General features: G+C 47.9%; 6 protein-coding genes and 1 non-coding gene across 7 annotated transcripts; 5 read left to right on the top strand and 2 right to left on the bottom strand.

Moving 5' to 3' along the window:
* The first annotated feature begins 218 nt into the window (after positions 1-218).
* On the top strand, positions 219-1,580 carry ASPGLDRAFT_53618 (DUF4419 domain-containing protein). Its single transcript, XM_022548028.1, has one exon. It carries the CDS (start codon positions 286-288, stop codon positions 1,441-1,443), a length of 1,158 nt encoding a protein of 385 aa, XP_022395212.1. The 5' UTR covers positions 219-285; the 3' UTR covers positions 1,444-1,580.
* Positions 1,581-2,973: 1,393 nt separating this feature from the next.
* On the top strand, positions 2,974-5,258 carry ASPGLDRAFT_1212441 (GMC family oxidoreductase). Its single transcript, XM_022540217.1, has 6 exons — positions 2,974-3,195; positions 3,248-3,329; positions 3,375-3,645; positions 3,698-4,486; positions 4,542-4,878; positions 4,939-5,258. The coding sequence occupies exons 1-6, from the start codon at positions 3,072-3,074 to the stop codon at positions 5,142-5,144; spliced, it is 1,809 nt and encodes a 602-aa protein (XP_022395211.1). The 5' UTR covers positions 2,974-3,071; the 3' UTR covers positions 5,145-5,258.
* Positions 5,259-6,249: 991 nt separating this feature from the next.
* ASPGLDRAFT_1212373 (uncharacterized protein) lies at positions 6,250-7,547 on the bottom strand. Its single transcript, XM_022540216.1, has 3 exons — positions 7,338-7,547; positions 6,869-7,232; positions 6,250-6,804 (listed from the first exon to the last, which is right to left on the bottom strand). Exons 1-3 carry the CDS (start codon positions 7,420-7,422, stop codon positions 6,474-6,476), a joined length of 780 nt encoding a protein of 259 aa, XP_022395210.1. The 5' UTR covers positions 7,423-7,547; the 3' UTR covers positions 6,250-6,473.
* Positions 7,548-7,734: 187 nt separating this feature from the next.
* ASPGLDRAFT_138760 (esterase/lipase family protein) lies at positions 7,735-8,861 on the top strand (the record flags this gene model as incomplete). Its single annotated transcript, XM_022541640.1, has 3 exons — positions 7,735-8,040; positions 8,097-8,468; positions 8,520-8,861. 3 exons carry the CDS (start codon positions 7,735-7,737, stop codon positions 8,859-8,861), a joined length of 1,020 nt encoding a protein of 339 aa, XP_022395209.1.
* Positions 8,862-9,151: 290 nt separating this feature from the next.
* On the top strand, positions 9,152-9,224 carry ASPGLDRAFT_t179. Its single transcript has one exon. It is a non-coding gene; the product is annotated as a tRNA-Lys (tRNA).
* Positions 9,225-9,639: 415 nt separating this feature from the next.
* Positions 9,640-11,786, bottom strand: yvc1 (putative potassium ion channel Yvc1; the record flags this gene model as incomplete). The annotated part of the gene is made up of 5 exons (XM_022545264.1): positions 9,640-10,076; positions 10,127-10,267; positions 10,321-11,255; positions 11,315-11,642; positions 11,711-11,786. 5 exons carry the CDS (start codon positions 11,784-11,786, stop codon positions 9,640-9,642), a joined length of 1,917 nt encoding a protein of 638 aa, XP_022395208.1.
* A 489-nt stretch (positions 11,787-12,275) lies between these two features.
* ASPGLDRAFT_53613 (uncharacterized protein) lies at positions 12,276-13,206 on the top strand (the record flags this gene model as incomplete). Its single annotated transcript, XM_022548027.1, has 1 exon — positions 12,276-13,206. The coding sequence occupies exon 1, from the start codon at positions 12,321-12,323 to the stop codon at positions 13,203-13,205; it is 885 nt and encodes a 294-aa protein (XP_022395207.1). The 5' UTR covers positions 12,276-12,320.
* Positions 13,207-13,469: the final 263 nt, after the last annotated feature.

Below are 13,469 nucleotides of genomic sequence, written 5' to 3'. Positions count from 1 at the left end.
GACGCGTGAAAAAGACGTGTTTCTCTTGGGTGCTGATTTTGATGTTCCAGGCGCCCCGTCCACTTTACTGCTTAACTAGAGCGATCGTTTTGTTAAGAGTAACTAGTTAATTGATGAACTATGAGAAGTTGACTCACAGCCACAAAGTGGCAAATTCACAAGGCAACCATACTCCGTACAATTGTGGCTGGCTGATCATTTTCCACCTTATTTATATCGGCATTTTATCACTTCTACAAATATTCAACCACCTTCTACATACCATCTCATATCCTCAACTTCAAAATGCCTGTCTCACTACAAACCGCAGACCACCAAGCGAAAAAGTGGACGCAGAAGAAACAGTCCACCACCGAAGACCTGTTCAAAGCCTCATGTCCCAACAACCTCCGCGCCTCAAAACAAATCATCCAAAGCGCTTTCTCCCATCCCCTGGATGACCATCACATCACTTCGTCCAAGAATGGCTTCGTTTATGCTCTCTATCACGCATACAACCACCACCACCACCTCACGATCCGCCCAGACGATGTCTGGTTCGCCATCCTAAACCAAATCAACTTCTACGTCAATGCGCATGCAGAGGAGTTGCGCTCCTTTTTTGTCGCCCATGAAGGGCAAAAGGAGCTTACTGTCGTTGAAGCCGGTACGATCCATACCGTGGATTTCGGTGCTTTGGCGGTCAGAATGACAAATGAAATTCAAAAGAACGTCCTGGATCCGGAGCTTCAAAAGTGGATTATGCCGGAATTTAGTACTACTACTAATAACGACAAGGTTGTGGCTGCCATCCAGATGATGGGTACCATGCAGAAATACTTCAGCTACACGATGTGTCTGATGTGTGGCATCCCCAGTGTGACTTTACTCGGCGAGCGTGAAGACTGGGAATTGTTGCTCAAGAAATTGGATAAAATCCCACAACTGGGCGAAGAACCCGCTCAATTCACAAAACTTCTCACTCCCGTTCTGAACAGATTCGTCGCCTGCTTTGACAATCCCACATCGCCCGACCTCCGAGACTTCTGGGGTAAATGTGCTCATCGCAATAGCGGTGGAAGTGGCCCTACCTATCTATCAGGCTGGGCGACGGCATTCTGCTTTTGGAATGAAGATGGTAAGCCTTCTTATTACGGCCGGCCGGGTAACTGGGACACTGGCTGCAAGCTTGATGGTGTCGCTTTCCATCTAGTCGAAACAGATGATATCCCCGCTGGATACGCTTCGGTTCCCGTGAAACTCAACGACAATGGTAAAGAATATGATACCATGATGCTTGCTGGTATGGTGGGTATTCAAGCCAGTTCCAGTGGTCAGTTACTTGAGGGTGCCTCGGAGACTGGGTTGGATTCGATTCAGCCGGTGTCGGGATGGTGGATGTATGAGAAGACTAATGAGTCGGCTTCACGGGAGCAGACAGAGGAGTACTTTAATGAGGTTTGATCTCGCCAGTGACAAGGTCAAAAATACTCAAAGCAATCTACTGTGTCTTGCTCCATGCATTTGCTGCAGTAGGGGACGATAGGTTTATCAAGTATTGGTAATACACCAATTATATTTCGATTTCATACTACAAAGGCTTTCTAAGCGTACTGTCTCGTAGTTAATAATGCGGAATTCATGATCATTTCTATGACATGCTATCTACAATTATTATCATCGTCACAACACCACGGCGATCAATACGATGCAGCAGTTGTAATAAAAAAGGCAGTAATTTGTAACATATCATCTGGTTACTGGTAAAAACGCTTCAGAAATACAAATTTAACATAGTCACTGCGCGAAGGATGATGGGTCTTCAGCCGATTGGCCGCTCGGTGTTATGTGGACTGCCTCGTTGAAAGTGGACAGCATCAGAGACATCTGCGAAGAACAAATCAAATCGTGTTGCTTGATATTGAACAGCCAAGATATACTTGCATCATCTCTTAACTAGTACATAAAAAGAGATACCCCCCACTCCGAGCTTCCACTTTCCACGCCTCATCGCCAGCTTCATCATTCATTAATTTTTTCTGCAACTGTCCACCATGGCTAAAAGCACCACATCAGAAGACGGTCCCATATACGAGGAACAGCTCTCTCGCATGGCCGAGCACATTGATGGCCTACAGAAACAGAACCCCGACCTCGACTTCAAACTACTTCGCAGTGGTGGGCACCGAGCGTCAATCTCAGTGTTAATCTTCAGGTGAGTTAAGAATCATCGAGGAAATAGATGTCCTTACTGACCTTTTACACTCCTCATGCAGACCCTCGGCAAAGAGACCAATGACAAGCTCAACGCCTGTATCACAAAGGTGTTTGCAGCCAAGTTCGCTCCAGACGCCGCGGCTGAGGCACGTGGTGAGGTGAAGACGATCCTTGCTAGGCATCCAGACATCCTGGAACGGGTTGATGCTGTGATCTTCCAAAATGAGCAGGCTTTGGCTCGTGTGCATGAGTTTGTCATGTCGGAAGCAGCTGCTGGTAGGGATATTTTTGGAAGTTGTGCGGCAGGACAGAAATGAGCGGTTACGCTGTATATTTTTACTGAAGATGAACTCTTGCTATTCTTTTTTGTCTTAATCCATTTTGCTAGCTGGAGCTAATTGTTGACTAGATTGAGATGCTGATCAAACGGGCACCAGGGAGCAAATCCTTGGGTGATGTTTCCCAGCATTCAGCATAACTAATGATTGGTTTATGTATTACCAATCCCACTTTTCTGATAATCATGGCTACCTACCTCACTTGGGGAGTCATTGCCTTCATCGCTTCCATCCTCCAAAGGCATGGTTGCTGTTGTTGAACCACTTCAAGGGAAGCAGTAATTATACTGTGAACAACTTCAACCGAGCCCAGCATTGTTGGCACAGCCATCCTGGATGAGAACGGTCTAGCTGAGTGCATCATCTCAACATATATGTGTTCCCAGTGACTCTCCCATTCTGGGGTCAACTCTTTATCAGCTAGGCATCAAAATGACGTGACCCCACCCACAGATGTCTTGATATAATAGCTCCAACGATACTATTCAATGTCATTAATCTGGAATCAAATTCCGGTGCTGTACAGTGGACAGTTAAATGGGAAACATCAAGCTTCTGAATCAATCTGAATTCTACCTATCTTCAATCATGTCTAAAGGAAGCGTCAAGAACATAACTGTGCCAGAATTGGCCAACGAGTTCGATTTCATCGTCGTCGGAGGCATGTAGCTGGTATTGCTTCATGTAGATCGTGCATAACTAATGCTTTACAGGTGGCACTGCTGGGAATGTAGTCGCCGGCCGACTAGCCGAGAACCCCAAAGTTTCCGTGCTCGTAATCGAAGCAGGTCGAGGGTACGACTTCTATCTCTTGTCCATCTGTTTCTGACTGAGATTTAGCGATCCTGAAAACATCGGGGAGATCACCACTCCCGCTCGCGCCTTCGAGTGTCGCAATGGCCCCCATGACTGGAAGTACAAAGCCACAATGATCGACCGCGAAGACTACACCCGCGTGGAGAAGCCTAACACGCGAGGGAAAGTGTTGGGTGGCAGTAGCTGCCTAAACTACTACACCTGGGTGCGCGGCAGCAAGGCGACCTTTGACGACTGGGAAGAGTTTGGTGGTAGCGGCTGGAATTGGGAGGGAGTCAAGGAATATTTTGATAAGGTGTGTCCTTTTCCTCGCATCATTTCTACTCTATCTAATCTAACTCAACAAGCCTGTCACTTACCATGATGACAATAATAACTACCCCCATGTGAGGAACATTGGTTTGGGTGGTCCCCTTCACATCGGGCACGCGGACTTGGTGCCCGAGCTGCAGCCGTTTCGAGATGCGTTGCTCAAAGCATGGCAGAGCAAGGGCCTCAAAGTCAACGATGATATTTACTCGGGCTATGTGTCAGGTCTGACTCATTGCGCTACCAGTATCTACAAGGGCGTCCGCTCCTCAAGCTGGTCTTTTCTCGTAGGCAAGCCTAATATCCAAATTCTGTCGTCTTCCTACGGCAAGCGGTTAATTATCAATGACAATTGTGCCACTGGCGTTGACGTCCGCGGACCTAACGACGAAAATATCACCATCAAGGCGCGCAAGGAAGTCATTGTCGCTGGTGGAGTGTACGAGTCGCCGAAGCTGCTGATGTTGTCCGGTATTGGCCCGGAAAAGGAACTGGCGCAGTTCGCCATCAAGGTTACCGTTGATTCGCCCCATGTGGGTCAGAACTTGGTTGACCATCCCATCTTGTCGCATGTCTTTCGGCTGAAGGATGGCTTGGGCTTGGATGATCATTTGCTGCGTGCCGGTCCGCAAAAGGAAGGTGCGGTCATGGCTTATAATCGGAACCACACCGGGGCACTGGCAAGCGGTCTACTGGAGCTAGTGGGATTTCCCCGCATTGACGACCGCTTGAACAAGATCCAGGCGTACGTGAAGGCGAAACAGGAGAATGGAGGGAAGGATCCATTTGGACCGGCGGGGCAGCCACACTTTGAAATTGACTTTGTGGTGAGCATCTAGATGTCTAACCTAATACCGCCTAAATAACAGCTAACTTGTACAGCCTATGTTCGCAGACGCATTTCAGTGGCACTTCCCCATCCCTCCGGAGGGAACCTGGCTGACGACGATTGTCGACCTATTGCGTCCCATGTCAAAGCCGGGTTGGGTCAAGTTGCAATCGGCCAACCCACTAGATCACCCACACATCAACGTCAACTTTTTCGAGAACCATCTGGACGTGATCGCTCTGCGAGAGGGAGTCCGCTTTGTGGATGATATTCTCATGACGGGCGAGGGACTCCGGGACATCATCGGCGAGGACTATCCTTGGCCCATGCCGCGTAACTCGGACGAGGCAATGGACAAGATGGTCCTGGAGCGCGCTCAGATTGGATTCCGTAAGAGCCCAAGAAGAATGTCACGATAAATTTCACATTGCTGATTGATTTTGGTTACAGATCCTTGCGGAACCTGTCGCCTGTCAAAGGACATCAAACAGGGCGTGGTCGATGGAGGACTCAAGGTGCACGGCCTGAAGAACGTTCGAGTGATTGATGCGTCGGTGTTCCCTGTTATTCCAGACTGTCGCATTCAGAACCCCGTCTATATGGTTGGTGAGAAGGGCGCCGATCTCATCAAGGCTGACCATAAGGATCTCTACTGAAGAAGGCTATATTGCATTACTGATGAAGATGGTTTATATTTTGACATATCTATCATTATAAAATTCAAACTAATTATACACAATCTGGTAGCCATCGACTAACTACAAAAGGCAATCATTGGAAAGAGATTCAAAAAGACAGAAAGAATGCAAAGTGCATAAAGAATGTATGTGTTGGCCATAGTCAAAGGACGCTGGCTGCATAGCTGTAGTTCCCTGATCCTATCATTATCTATTATATTCACCAGTGGATACAACCGGGTAGAAGTTGAGTGTATGTTCTGGATAGGCAGGAAACTCGAGCTCTATCGGAGCGGTCAACATACCAAACAGTCCGGCCATATACGGAAGTCAACAGAGTCGAGGTTGGTGTCAAAATTGAACGTAATGAGTATGATCTTGAAGAGATGTGGTAAGATTGATATTGACACTATTGGCATCATGTGTTTACTTGTTAATGAACCGTGAAAAGTACCTTTATAGACCTTAACATTACTGTTTCTAGCTCTTGGCTTGACTGGTGTACTGCTCTATCTACATATATTGTGCCCTAGATTTCTGCACGTCGCACAACATGATACAATGGAGAAATAAAAATTTCCGTAATAATGGGGCATCAAAGAAGAAATGGAGTGCTTGGTCTTCGATTCTGGCCGCTATCCCCCATTCCTGAACAGGACATTAGACATTTCCCTACTTGCTTTATCATAGGCTTTGTAATCAGTTTTCGCACCCTTATTCAACAATATTTGGACCGTCTTCATGTGGTTCTTCTCCGCGGCTTTATGCAAGGGCTTGTCTTGCCAGAAGTCCGTCACATTTAAGTCCGCACCATGCGCCAATAGTAGTCGAACGACATCATCATGCCCATTTTCCGCAGCATTATGCAGCGCTTTCGCATCTTTATCGTCGTCAGGGTTAATCTGGTTGATGTCTACTTTGTGCTCCAGCAGCACTCGAACCACTTCCATATGTCCATACTTAGCGGCCTGAGAAAGGGGTGTTTCTCCAGCGTCGTTTTTAACGTTGACATCCTGACCGTCTGCCAGCCGCTGCTTGACCAGATCTAAGTCTCCGTTTTTAGCACAATGGATAAGCGCATTGTTCTCCATAAAGGTATTAGAGCTTGCACTAGAGATTGATCGCACGCTTTGTGATGGATGAATCGGCGGGGTGTTCTTGCTTGCGTTGCTGGATTTTGTGCCGGTTCTTTGATACAGCGTATTGGCAATTCGAGTGGGGTTTGTTATCCATGCTGGTAATATGGAATTAGGTCTTCCATTGCCTGTCCTTCGTGGCCGAGGGGCAGCTTTCTGCGATATTGGTTAACTAGATGCGCAACGCATTTGCGGGAGCAAATACCTGGAACCCATCTTTTGTTTCATCTAAATCATCCATATCCTGAATGTCGATATTGATATCTTCTCCAAGGCCTTCCTGAGAGATAGCTTTCTTGAGCGTTGACAAGATAAAATACCGATTTTGAGTTAAAGCTTCGTGGCTAATTCCCACGCTTTCCAGCTCTTTGCGCAGTTGCCGCCAGGCTTCCCTTCCATTCATTGAGAGCGAGTCATTTGAAACGACTGATCCTTCACGTCTACCGGAATGGATTTCGTCGATGAATACCCTCAACAACTGCTCGACATGTGCTTGCGAGGATCTAGAAGCGTGTTAACACAGATTTACATCGTAAGGTCTTGTCTTGTTAGCGCATTTATACTCACTTGATCATGTTAATACTCAGAAAGTTCAGTATACCCGTGTACGACGACAGCCTCGCCCGAATCTCCCCCAAATCCTCCGTTCTCCATCCCACCCGTTCCCAGGTGACCTGGGTGTCTGGCCCGACGTTTTCAAAATGCTCCTTGAAGGCTTGTAGATCTAGTAGTGTCCAGTGACAGTTCTGTAGCTCTCTGTCGAGTTCCGAAAGGAGCGTATCGCTCGAGTTGGTGCCTTCCAGGTTCTCCTTGGTGGTGTCGAGGGCTACGAGAAGGAGAGCGAGCTCGTTTTGGACTTGTTTGAATAGGTCGGAGGTAAAGAAGGAATGATGGAGGGCGCGTGCTAGCGGTCGGATGGTTGTGATGTGGTCTGTGGGGGGTCTGGTTGTTAATTGTTGTTGTTGTTGTTGTTGTTGTTGTTGTTGTTGTTGTTGTTGTTGTTGTTGTTGTTGTTCGCGGGGATGTCATCTCATACTTATGTTTATGTCGCGACTAGCTGTGAGGGTGCCGCTGATCACTGCGCCGCCTTGGGTGTGGATGGTGTTGGTGGCCGAAGACATGATGGGGTTGATTTTTTTCTACTCCAACCAGTCTTCAGTGGGAGGAGATTCATTTGGGTAGTGGAGGAAGAAGTCTGAGCGATAAGCAGACGAGGCTGAGTTCAGAGCACCTAGACTAATGCATATCACGAGCGATCAGCCACGAACCCCCTCATCACCTGTTCAGCTGAATCTCTCTTCCTTCAGCTGCATGATGGCCACTACAGTGTAAACCAACTCCATTGCAGCATTATAAGTGTTTTTGTCCCATATGAAGCTCCAATCGACGGCGGATGACTATGGTCTCCAGACACTCTCCGAACCCGCAGACGCATGTGTGGAGTATGCAAGACCCAGTCGCATCGCATCACACCAACTAAACTAACATATGTCACCATCAGCATCGTTTTCGTCCACGGTCTGACAGGAAACCGCGAAACAACCTGGACTCACAAGCAAACGAAGATCTTCTGGCCACAAGCGTTCCTGGCCCGCGATCTCCCCGATACCCGGATCCTAACCTTCGGGTACGATTCAGATATCATTTGCGCCCTACACATATCCGGCCCCAACACGTTACGAGATCATAGAAAGTCGCTAGCTCATGACCTGGCGATGCGAAGGATGAGGTCCCGAACCGTCCGAACCCTCGGGTCACCAAGTACTGCAGGCTGCAATAAACTGACTTGCAACAGAACCAACGCCCCCTCATCTTCGTCGCGCATAGCTTAGGCGGTCTCGTAGTCGAGCAGGCCCTCCTCATCTCCCGCGGCGCCGCACAACAACACCTCAAACAGATCTTGACATCCACCACTGCAATCGCCTTCATGGGGACTCCGCACATCGGCTCGACGATCGCCGACTGGGCTATACCTCTTACGCGTCTCGGTAACGTGCTCCGCAGAGCAAATAAGGACATCGTCAAAGTTCTGCAGCCCGGGTCAGAGATGCTTGCGAATCTGCAGCAGGAGTTTCATACCATGTTGGAGGATTATCGCCGGAATCATAATAAGAGCATAGAAATATTCTGCTTTTTTGAGGAATTGCCAGTAATTGGCATCGGAAAGGTATGCGGCCCGCGGGTGCTTTAAGTTCGATCACTTATTGCGTAACTTTAGATAGTACCCGATCACTCCGCTATCCTCAGCGCTCATCCCAATCGCAGTATTCACGGTGACCACATGCAAATGACCGAGTTTGCCAGTGCCAGAGATCCAGGCTATGTGGCCGTTAGTGATCAGCTATGGTTATGGGTGGAAGCACTGCAGAGAGAACGTGAAGCGCAGGTTCAGGCTCAAGCTTTTCAGGAATCTCAACCTCAGCAGGAGCCTGCAGGTTTCCAGAATTCTCGACCACAGTATCTTATTGACTCTGGAGGAGGGCCGATATTCCAAGGAAGTCAGGCTGTTGGGAGGGTTATTAATTTGAATGCTATAGCTCACCGGTACCAGCTTGAATAAAAGGAGCTCACATGCAGGAGCTCAATATATATCCAGAACATGAAGATGGCTGATTGATCGTACGACGTCTCACGACTTGTATGGAGCTGGTGGAAAGGACTCATGCGAGTGTGCCTTGCCTATACGAACCAAGTTTTCTCGGACCACTTTGGCTATTTTCTGCGAATGAAGAACAGAGTGAGCATCCTAATCCTAGAACTGAAATAACACTGCATGTCGGGAATTTGCCCCACCAAAAACTTCATTTACCCTTATAGTACATTAAATGGTTGGCCTATTCAACAAGCCCAGCCGGGCTAGCTCAATCGGTAGAGCGTGAGACTCTTAATCTCAAGGTTGCGGGTTCGACCCCCGCGTTCGGCTTCATCAGAAGACGATCACGATTGATCACTTTAATTTTTGTTTTTTTTTTTTTTTTTTAAATTTTTAATTTTTTTTATTTTTAATTTTTTTTTTTTTAAATTTATATTTTTAGTATTTCTTTTCGCCATACTTATTGTAGTCGAGGAATGGTCGAATTTTTCTCTCAAAAGAAGCCCCGAAAAAAGGGAACCGTTGTTGGCACGAAGAGGCCTACGCATACGGCTTTTATTGTTTCCTCGGATAAAAGATCGTAGGAGAGATACATATCAAACATCGTTGAATCATTCAAATCATCACAAGAATAGTCACATATGAAACAACGCAGTGCCCAACCACTCAAACCTTCGCGAACGCAGGAATACCACCCGTATGTACGTAGTTCTATATACAGACTATTACTGAGACCCTCAAGTCCTTAATCGTGTTCACTTCCGCTAGAACTCGACTCACCATTCACCCTCGGAGCCTCGCTGTTCCTCTCGTTAGTCAAAAGCCGAACAGTTTCGGTCAACTCCCTGACCTGGTCCTGCAGCTTGAAAATCTCCACAGTGCAGGTGTCAGTATTGACATTTGCCGTGGATTCGCGAACAGTCTGCCGCCAGGTATCATCAATGTCAAAATCAACTTCTTCAGCGACATGCTCCCACTCCTGCACGTCGTCATCGTCCTCTTCACCGCGGCGACGGTTCCATCTGATCCGACGGGCCTCGCGCGTCTCGAGAGATGCGACGATAAGGAGAAGGGGAGAGTAGATTATTGACATGATGGCATCGTTGATCTTGGCGTAGTAGTGGCGAGGAAGCCACCATTCAAACGGGAGCACCAGGAAGGCGATTTCGAGGAGATTTAAGGCTAGTAGACGTTAGATAGCGCGCTTTCCCGGTAGAAATGAGTACACTCACGAGGAATGAAGACATTCTCATCTGGTGCTCTGACGAATTGCATCGTCTTAAGAGCAAAGATTGCCATATATTCATCAACGGCATTTCCGGAGATATCTTCATACGCACTGTTGTAGAGTGCAATCAGGATGTTCAACAAGACTGCGAACATTAGCAAATGGATCAAGAGAAATTGGGTTAGATTGTGAACTCACCGATCATGACAATAAAGTTGAAGAGATAGTAAAGAATGATGCCAAATGGGAAAGCAAAGTCCTGGAACGTGTCAAACTCGGGGCTCTGCATGATACTGTTGGCCATTCCTTGGATGATAGTGCCCATGACAGGAACATCGGAATCGACTTGTGCCATTCCCACAAAGGCCTGGAAAAATCCCACGAGAACGACGAAAAGGAGAGCAAAGAAAATGATGCTTTCTTTCATCATGACTCTCAAGACCACAAACATGGCACCGAAGAAGCGGATTGAATCCAGGTAAAGCATCATACGCATCCAGAACATCGGACCTGCAAGGGCTATGAAGTTGTAGCTAAGCCTGTTCAGCCCCTGTCTTTGTTCGTCATTGGCAGAGGAAGAATGCGTCAATGCAACAATACGCAGGAAAAATGATATCGCCAAGATGGTGTACAATGTCGAGTTGAAGGCATTCCAGAAATCGAAATAGTTTCTTCCAATTTTCCATAGCTTGGTCAGCTCGTCGCAAATGAATGCCAAAGTCATGATATAAAGAATCCCCTCTGCAACGTCCAAGTCTCCGGTCGGATTGACTGTGTTGATGACGGCGGAGTACAGAGCGAGATACACCAGCGAGAAGACGATTTGGCATATGTTTTGATAAACCGGGGCTCGCATGCGGTCTGGATGGAAGTGTGTCGAGAAGTGAGGATCATCCCGCTTCTGGTATTCAACGAAGTTGGTCGGGTTCCCTTCCTCCTGGCAATACCAGCCATTCCAGAGATATTTGATACATTTCTGATAGCCAGAGGAGCCGATAATTCTCAGGGCATGGAGGTCGACCGAACGTTCGATGACGTTAGTCGGAGTGGTTTCTTCCCCGTCGGCAAAATACGAGTAACGCTTGAGCAGGCAGTCCTTGAATAGGAAGTCCGGGTTCTTTTCGCTCTCAATGCTGTGTGACGTTGTTTAGCTTTGTACAAGAATCCGAGCGGCATGGCGGGTGCAACCTACATGCGCTTGGCAATAACCTCACATGCAACGGCTCGACTCTCAAGCAGATCCGAATCCCAAAGCTCAACCGTGGCTTGGTACTTAAACCATCTTATACACACAAGCAGGGCAAACACCACGCAGCCACGAAGTTCATCAGCCCCAGCCTGCTTGGCGGTCTGAACGACATCCTTTGTGATAATCCGGCTGTTCGGGTTGGTGAGGTCATCCTCCTCGAGCTCGCACGGTACCACCTGTTCGACCTGGTACTTCAACCGCAGTGCAACCTTGGTAATTTCCTTTGATGGATGTGGGGGAGAAGCTTCGTCGACGTTATAAGCAGGTAGCACTGTCAATTGGGAGATAAGATATCATGTTAGCCATTGTCCGATGTGGAGCTTCTAAGGGATGGTGTACATCGACGTTGTTCTATATGGAGACGATGACGAGCCCGCTCGCCATTAGCGCTGAAGATATCTCTCCAGTGACCCATTCTCAACAATCTTGGGATAGAAGCGTTACTGACTGAGGATGATGGATTGCATTATGGCTGGCGCAAAACAACCCCGGGGGTCTTAGTCAGCTTCAGCTGAAGCCCCCGCGTCGATCACCACCCACGTCACTGAGATGGCTGGGAAACTTTGGCTTATACGAGGCCTATGTCTTATGCTCCGTGCTCTGCATGAATCGCATCTACATAGTACCATCACAATGTCTGCTTTAGATCTAATGGTGGGCGGACGAACTACTCTAACAGACAGCGCCGAGAATCATCCGGATTTGGTGGATCTATCTATCCGTAGGACCCGCTGGGAAAAGAAGATGAACCCCCAAACACGCCAATCAAACCTGACCAAGCTCGGAATTGGTATGTACCCGAGTCCGATCCCGAGGAAAAATCTCGAATATTTTCGGAACCGAATGCAGGTGACTTCGGGAGCATGTGGTTTATATACCCTGATCCCCCAATGTAGATTGTAAATCGTGGCGCACCAGATCAGAAACCTCAATTGCAAGGGAACAGAAGATGTCGTTCTTTTTCTACATCTATCTCAAGTTTGCAGCCGTTGTTATAAGGAGCCTGGCGAGATTACAAGGGAAAATCACTTCTAACCCCGATGCCGTCCGCTACATTCTATCGAGAGATCACCAACGAACCATCAAAGCCCATTTTTATCGATCACCGCTGCACAAGGAGAATGCCCCCGGGCCCGTGTTGATCAATTTCCATGGAAGCGGTTTTGTCATCCCAGCTCACGGCAGTGACGATGCCTTCTGTCGCCAAATCAGCCAGCGGACGAATTATTCAGTCTTAGACATTCAATACCGACTAGGACCGGAGGACCCCTTCCCGGCTGCTGTCCACGATGTTGAAGACGTTGTTAAGTGGGTATTGAAACAGTCTGAGGAATTCGACCCCTCCCGCGTCTCTATATCAGGTTTCAGTGCGGGTGGCAACCTCGCTCTTGTTGCGTGCTCCAGCTTGTTTCCTCCAGCGACTTTCCAATCCGTTCTCGCTTTCTATCCAAGTGTTGAGGCGTTTGTCGACCCCAATACTCTGGCTGCACCTGAATCTGGTGGAACTCCTCTGCCGGCATGGCTACTCCGGCTCTTCAAGCAGTGCTATGTCCCGTCGAATATTGACACCAAAGATCCCCGCATTTCCCCTTACTTTGCGGACCCAAGTCGCTTTTCTCGCAATGTTCTGATTATCGCCGCTGGTTATGACTCCCTGGCCCTCGAAGCGGAGAGACTAGCCGCGAAGCTTGGAGAGGACGCTGATCGACATGTTGTCTACGAACGGATGGACAAATGTGATCACGCCTGGGATAAGATCGTCAGAGAGGGTACTCGTGAATGGGAACTTAAGTCGAGGGCTTATGAACTCGCTATTGAAATGCTACAAATGTGATATCAGGTACTCTACCTTATATATAAATATGTGTATTGTTCCATGAGATTTTAAAATAAACTATATCTATTTGCTATGGTTCGCTGGTTGTCACCCACTCAACTTTTGTGGTCAGTATTGTTCTTCATATAGGAGTACCCTCTAGATCCGGTTTTGTCGGCACCTGAACGTTGGGCTGCTCAACTCCCAAGTTGCCAAACATCATGGCGGGTTCTTGAGCTATACTTGTCAGTGAGCCGTTTGTTATAGCCTGTGCCATGCTAT

This window comes from Aspergillus glaucus (assembly GCF_001890805.1).
Source record: "Aspergillus glaucus CBS 516.65 unplaced genomic scaffold ASPGLscaffold_48, whole genome shotgun sequence".
NCBI lineage: Eukaryota > Fungi > Ascomycota > Eurotiomycetes > Eurotiales > Aspergillaceae > Aspergillus > Aspergillus glaucus.
Note: the sequence above shows the minus strand (reverse complement) of the source record. Positions and strands in the feature narration are given on the sequence as shown.

Bases quoted from the DNA above. Each gene is read 5' to 3' on its own strand.
- ASPGLDRAFT_53618 (XM_022548028.1), top strand. From the start codon at position 286: ATGCCTGTCTCACTACAAACCGCAGACCACCAAGCGAAAAAGTGGACG.
- ASPGLDRAFT_1212373 (XM_022540216.1), bottom strand. From the start codon at position 7,422: ATGTCTTCGGCCACCAACACCATCCACACCCAAGGCGGCGCAGTGATC. The intron at 7,233-7,337 runs GTATGAGATGAC...GACCCCCCACAG, and splicing joins TAGTCGCGACATAAACATAA to ACCACATCACAACCATCCGA. The intron at 6,805-6,868 runs GTGAGTATAAAT...ACACGCTTCTAG, and splicing joins CTGAGTATTAACATGATCAA to ATCCTCGCAAGCACATGTCG.
- ASPGLDRAFT_1212441 (XM_022540217.1), top strand. From the start codon at position 3,072: ATGGGAAACATCAAGCTTCTGAATCAATCTGAATTCTACCTATCTTCA. The intron at 3,646-3,697 runs GTGTGTCCTTTT...TAACTCAACAAG, and splicing joins TCAAGGAATATTTTGATAAG to CCTGTCACTTACCATGATGA. The intron at 4,487-4,541 runs GTGAGCATCTAG...TAACTTGTACAG, and splicing joins ACTTTGAAATTGACTTTGTG to CCTATGTTCGCAGACGCATT.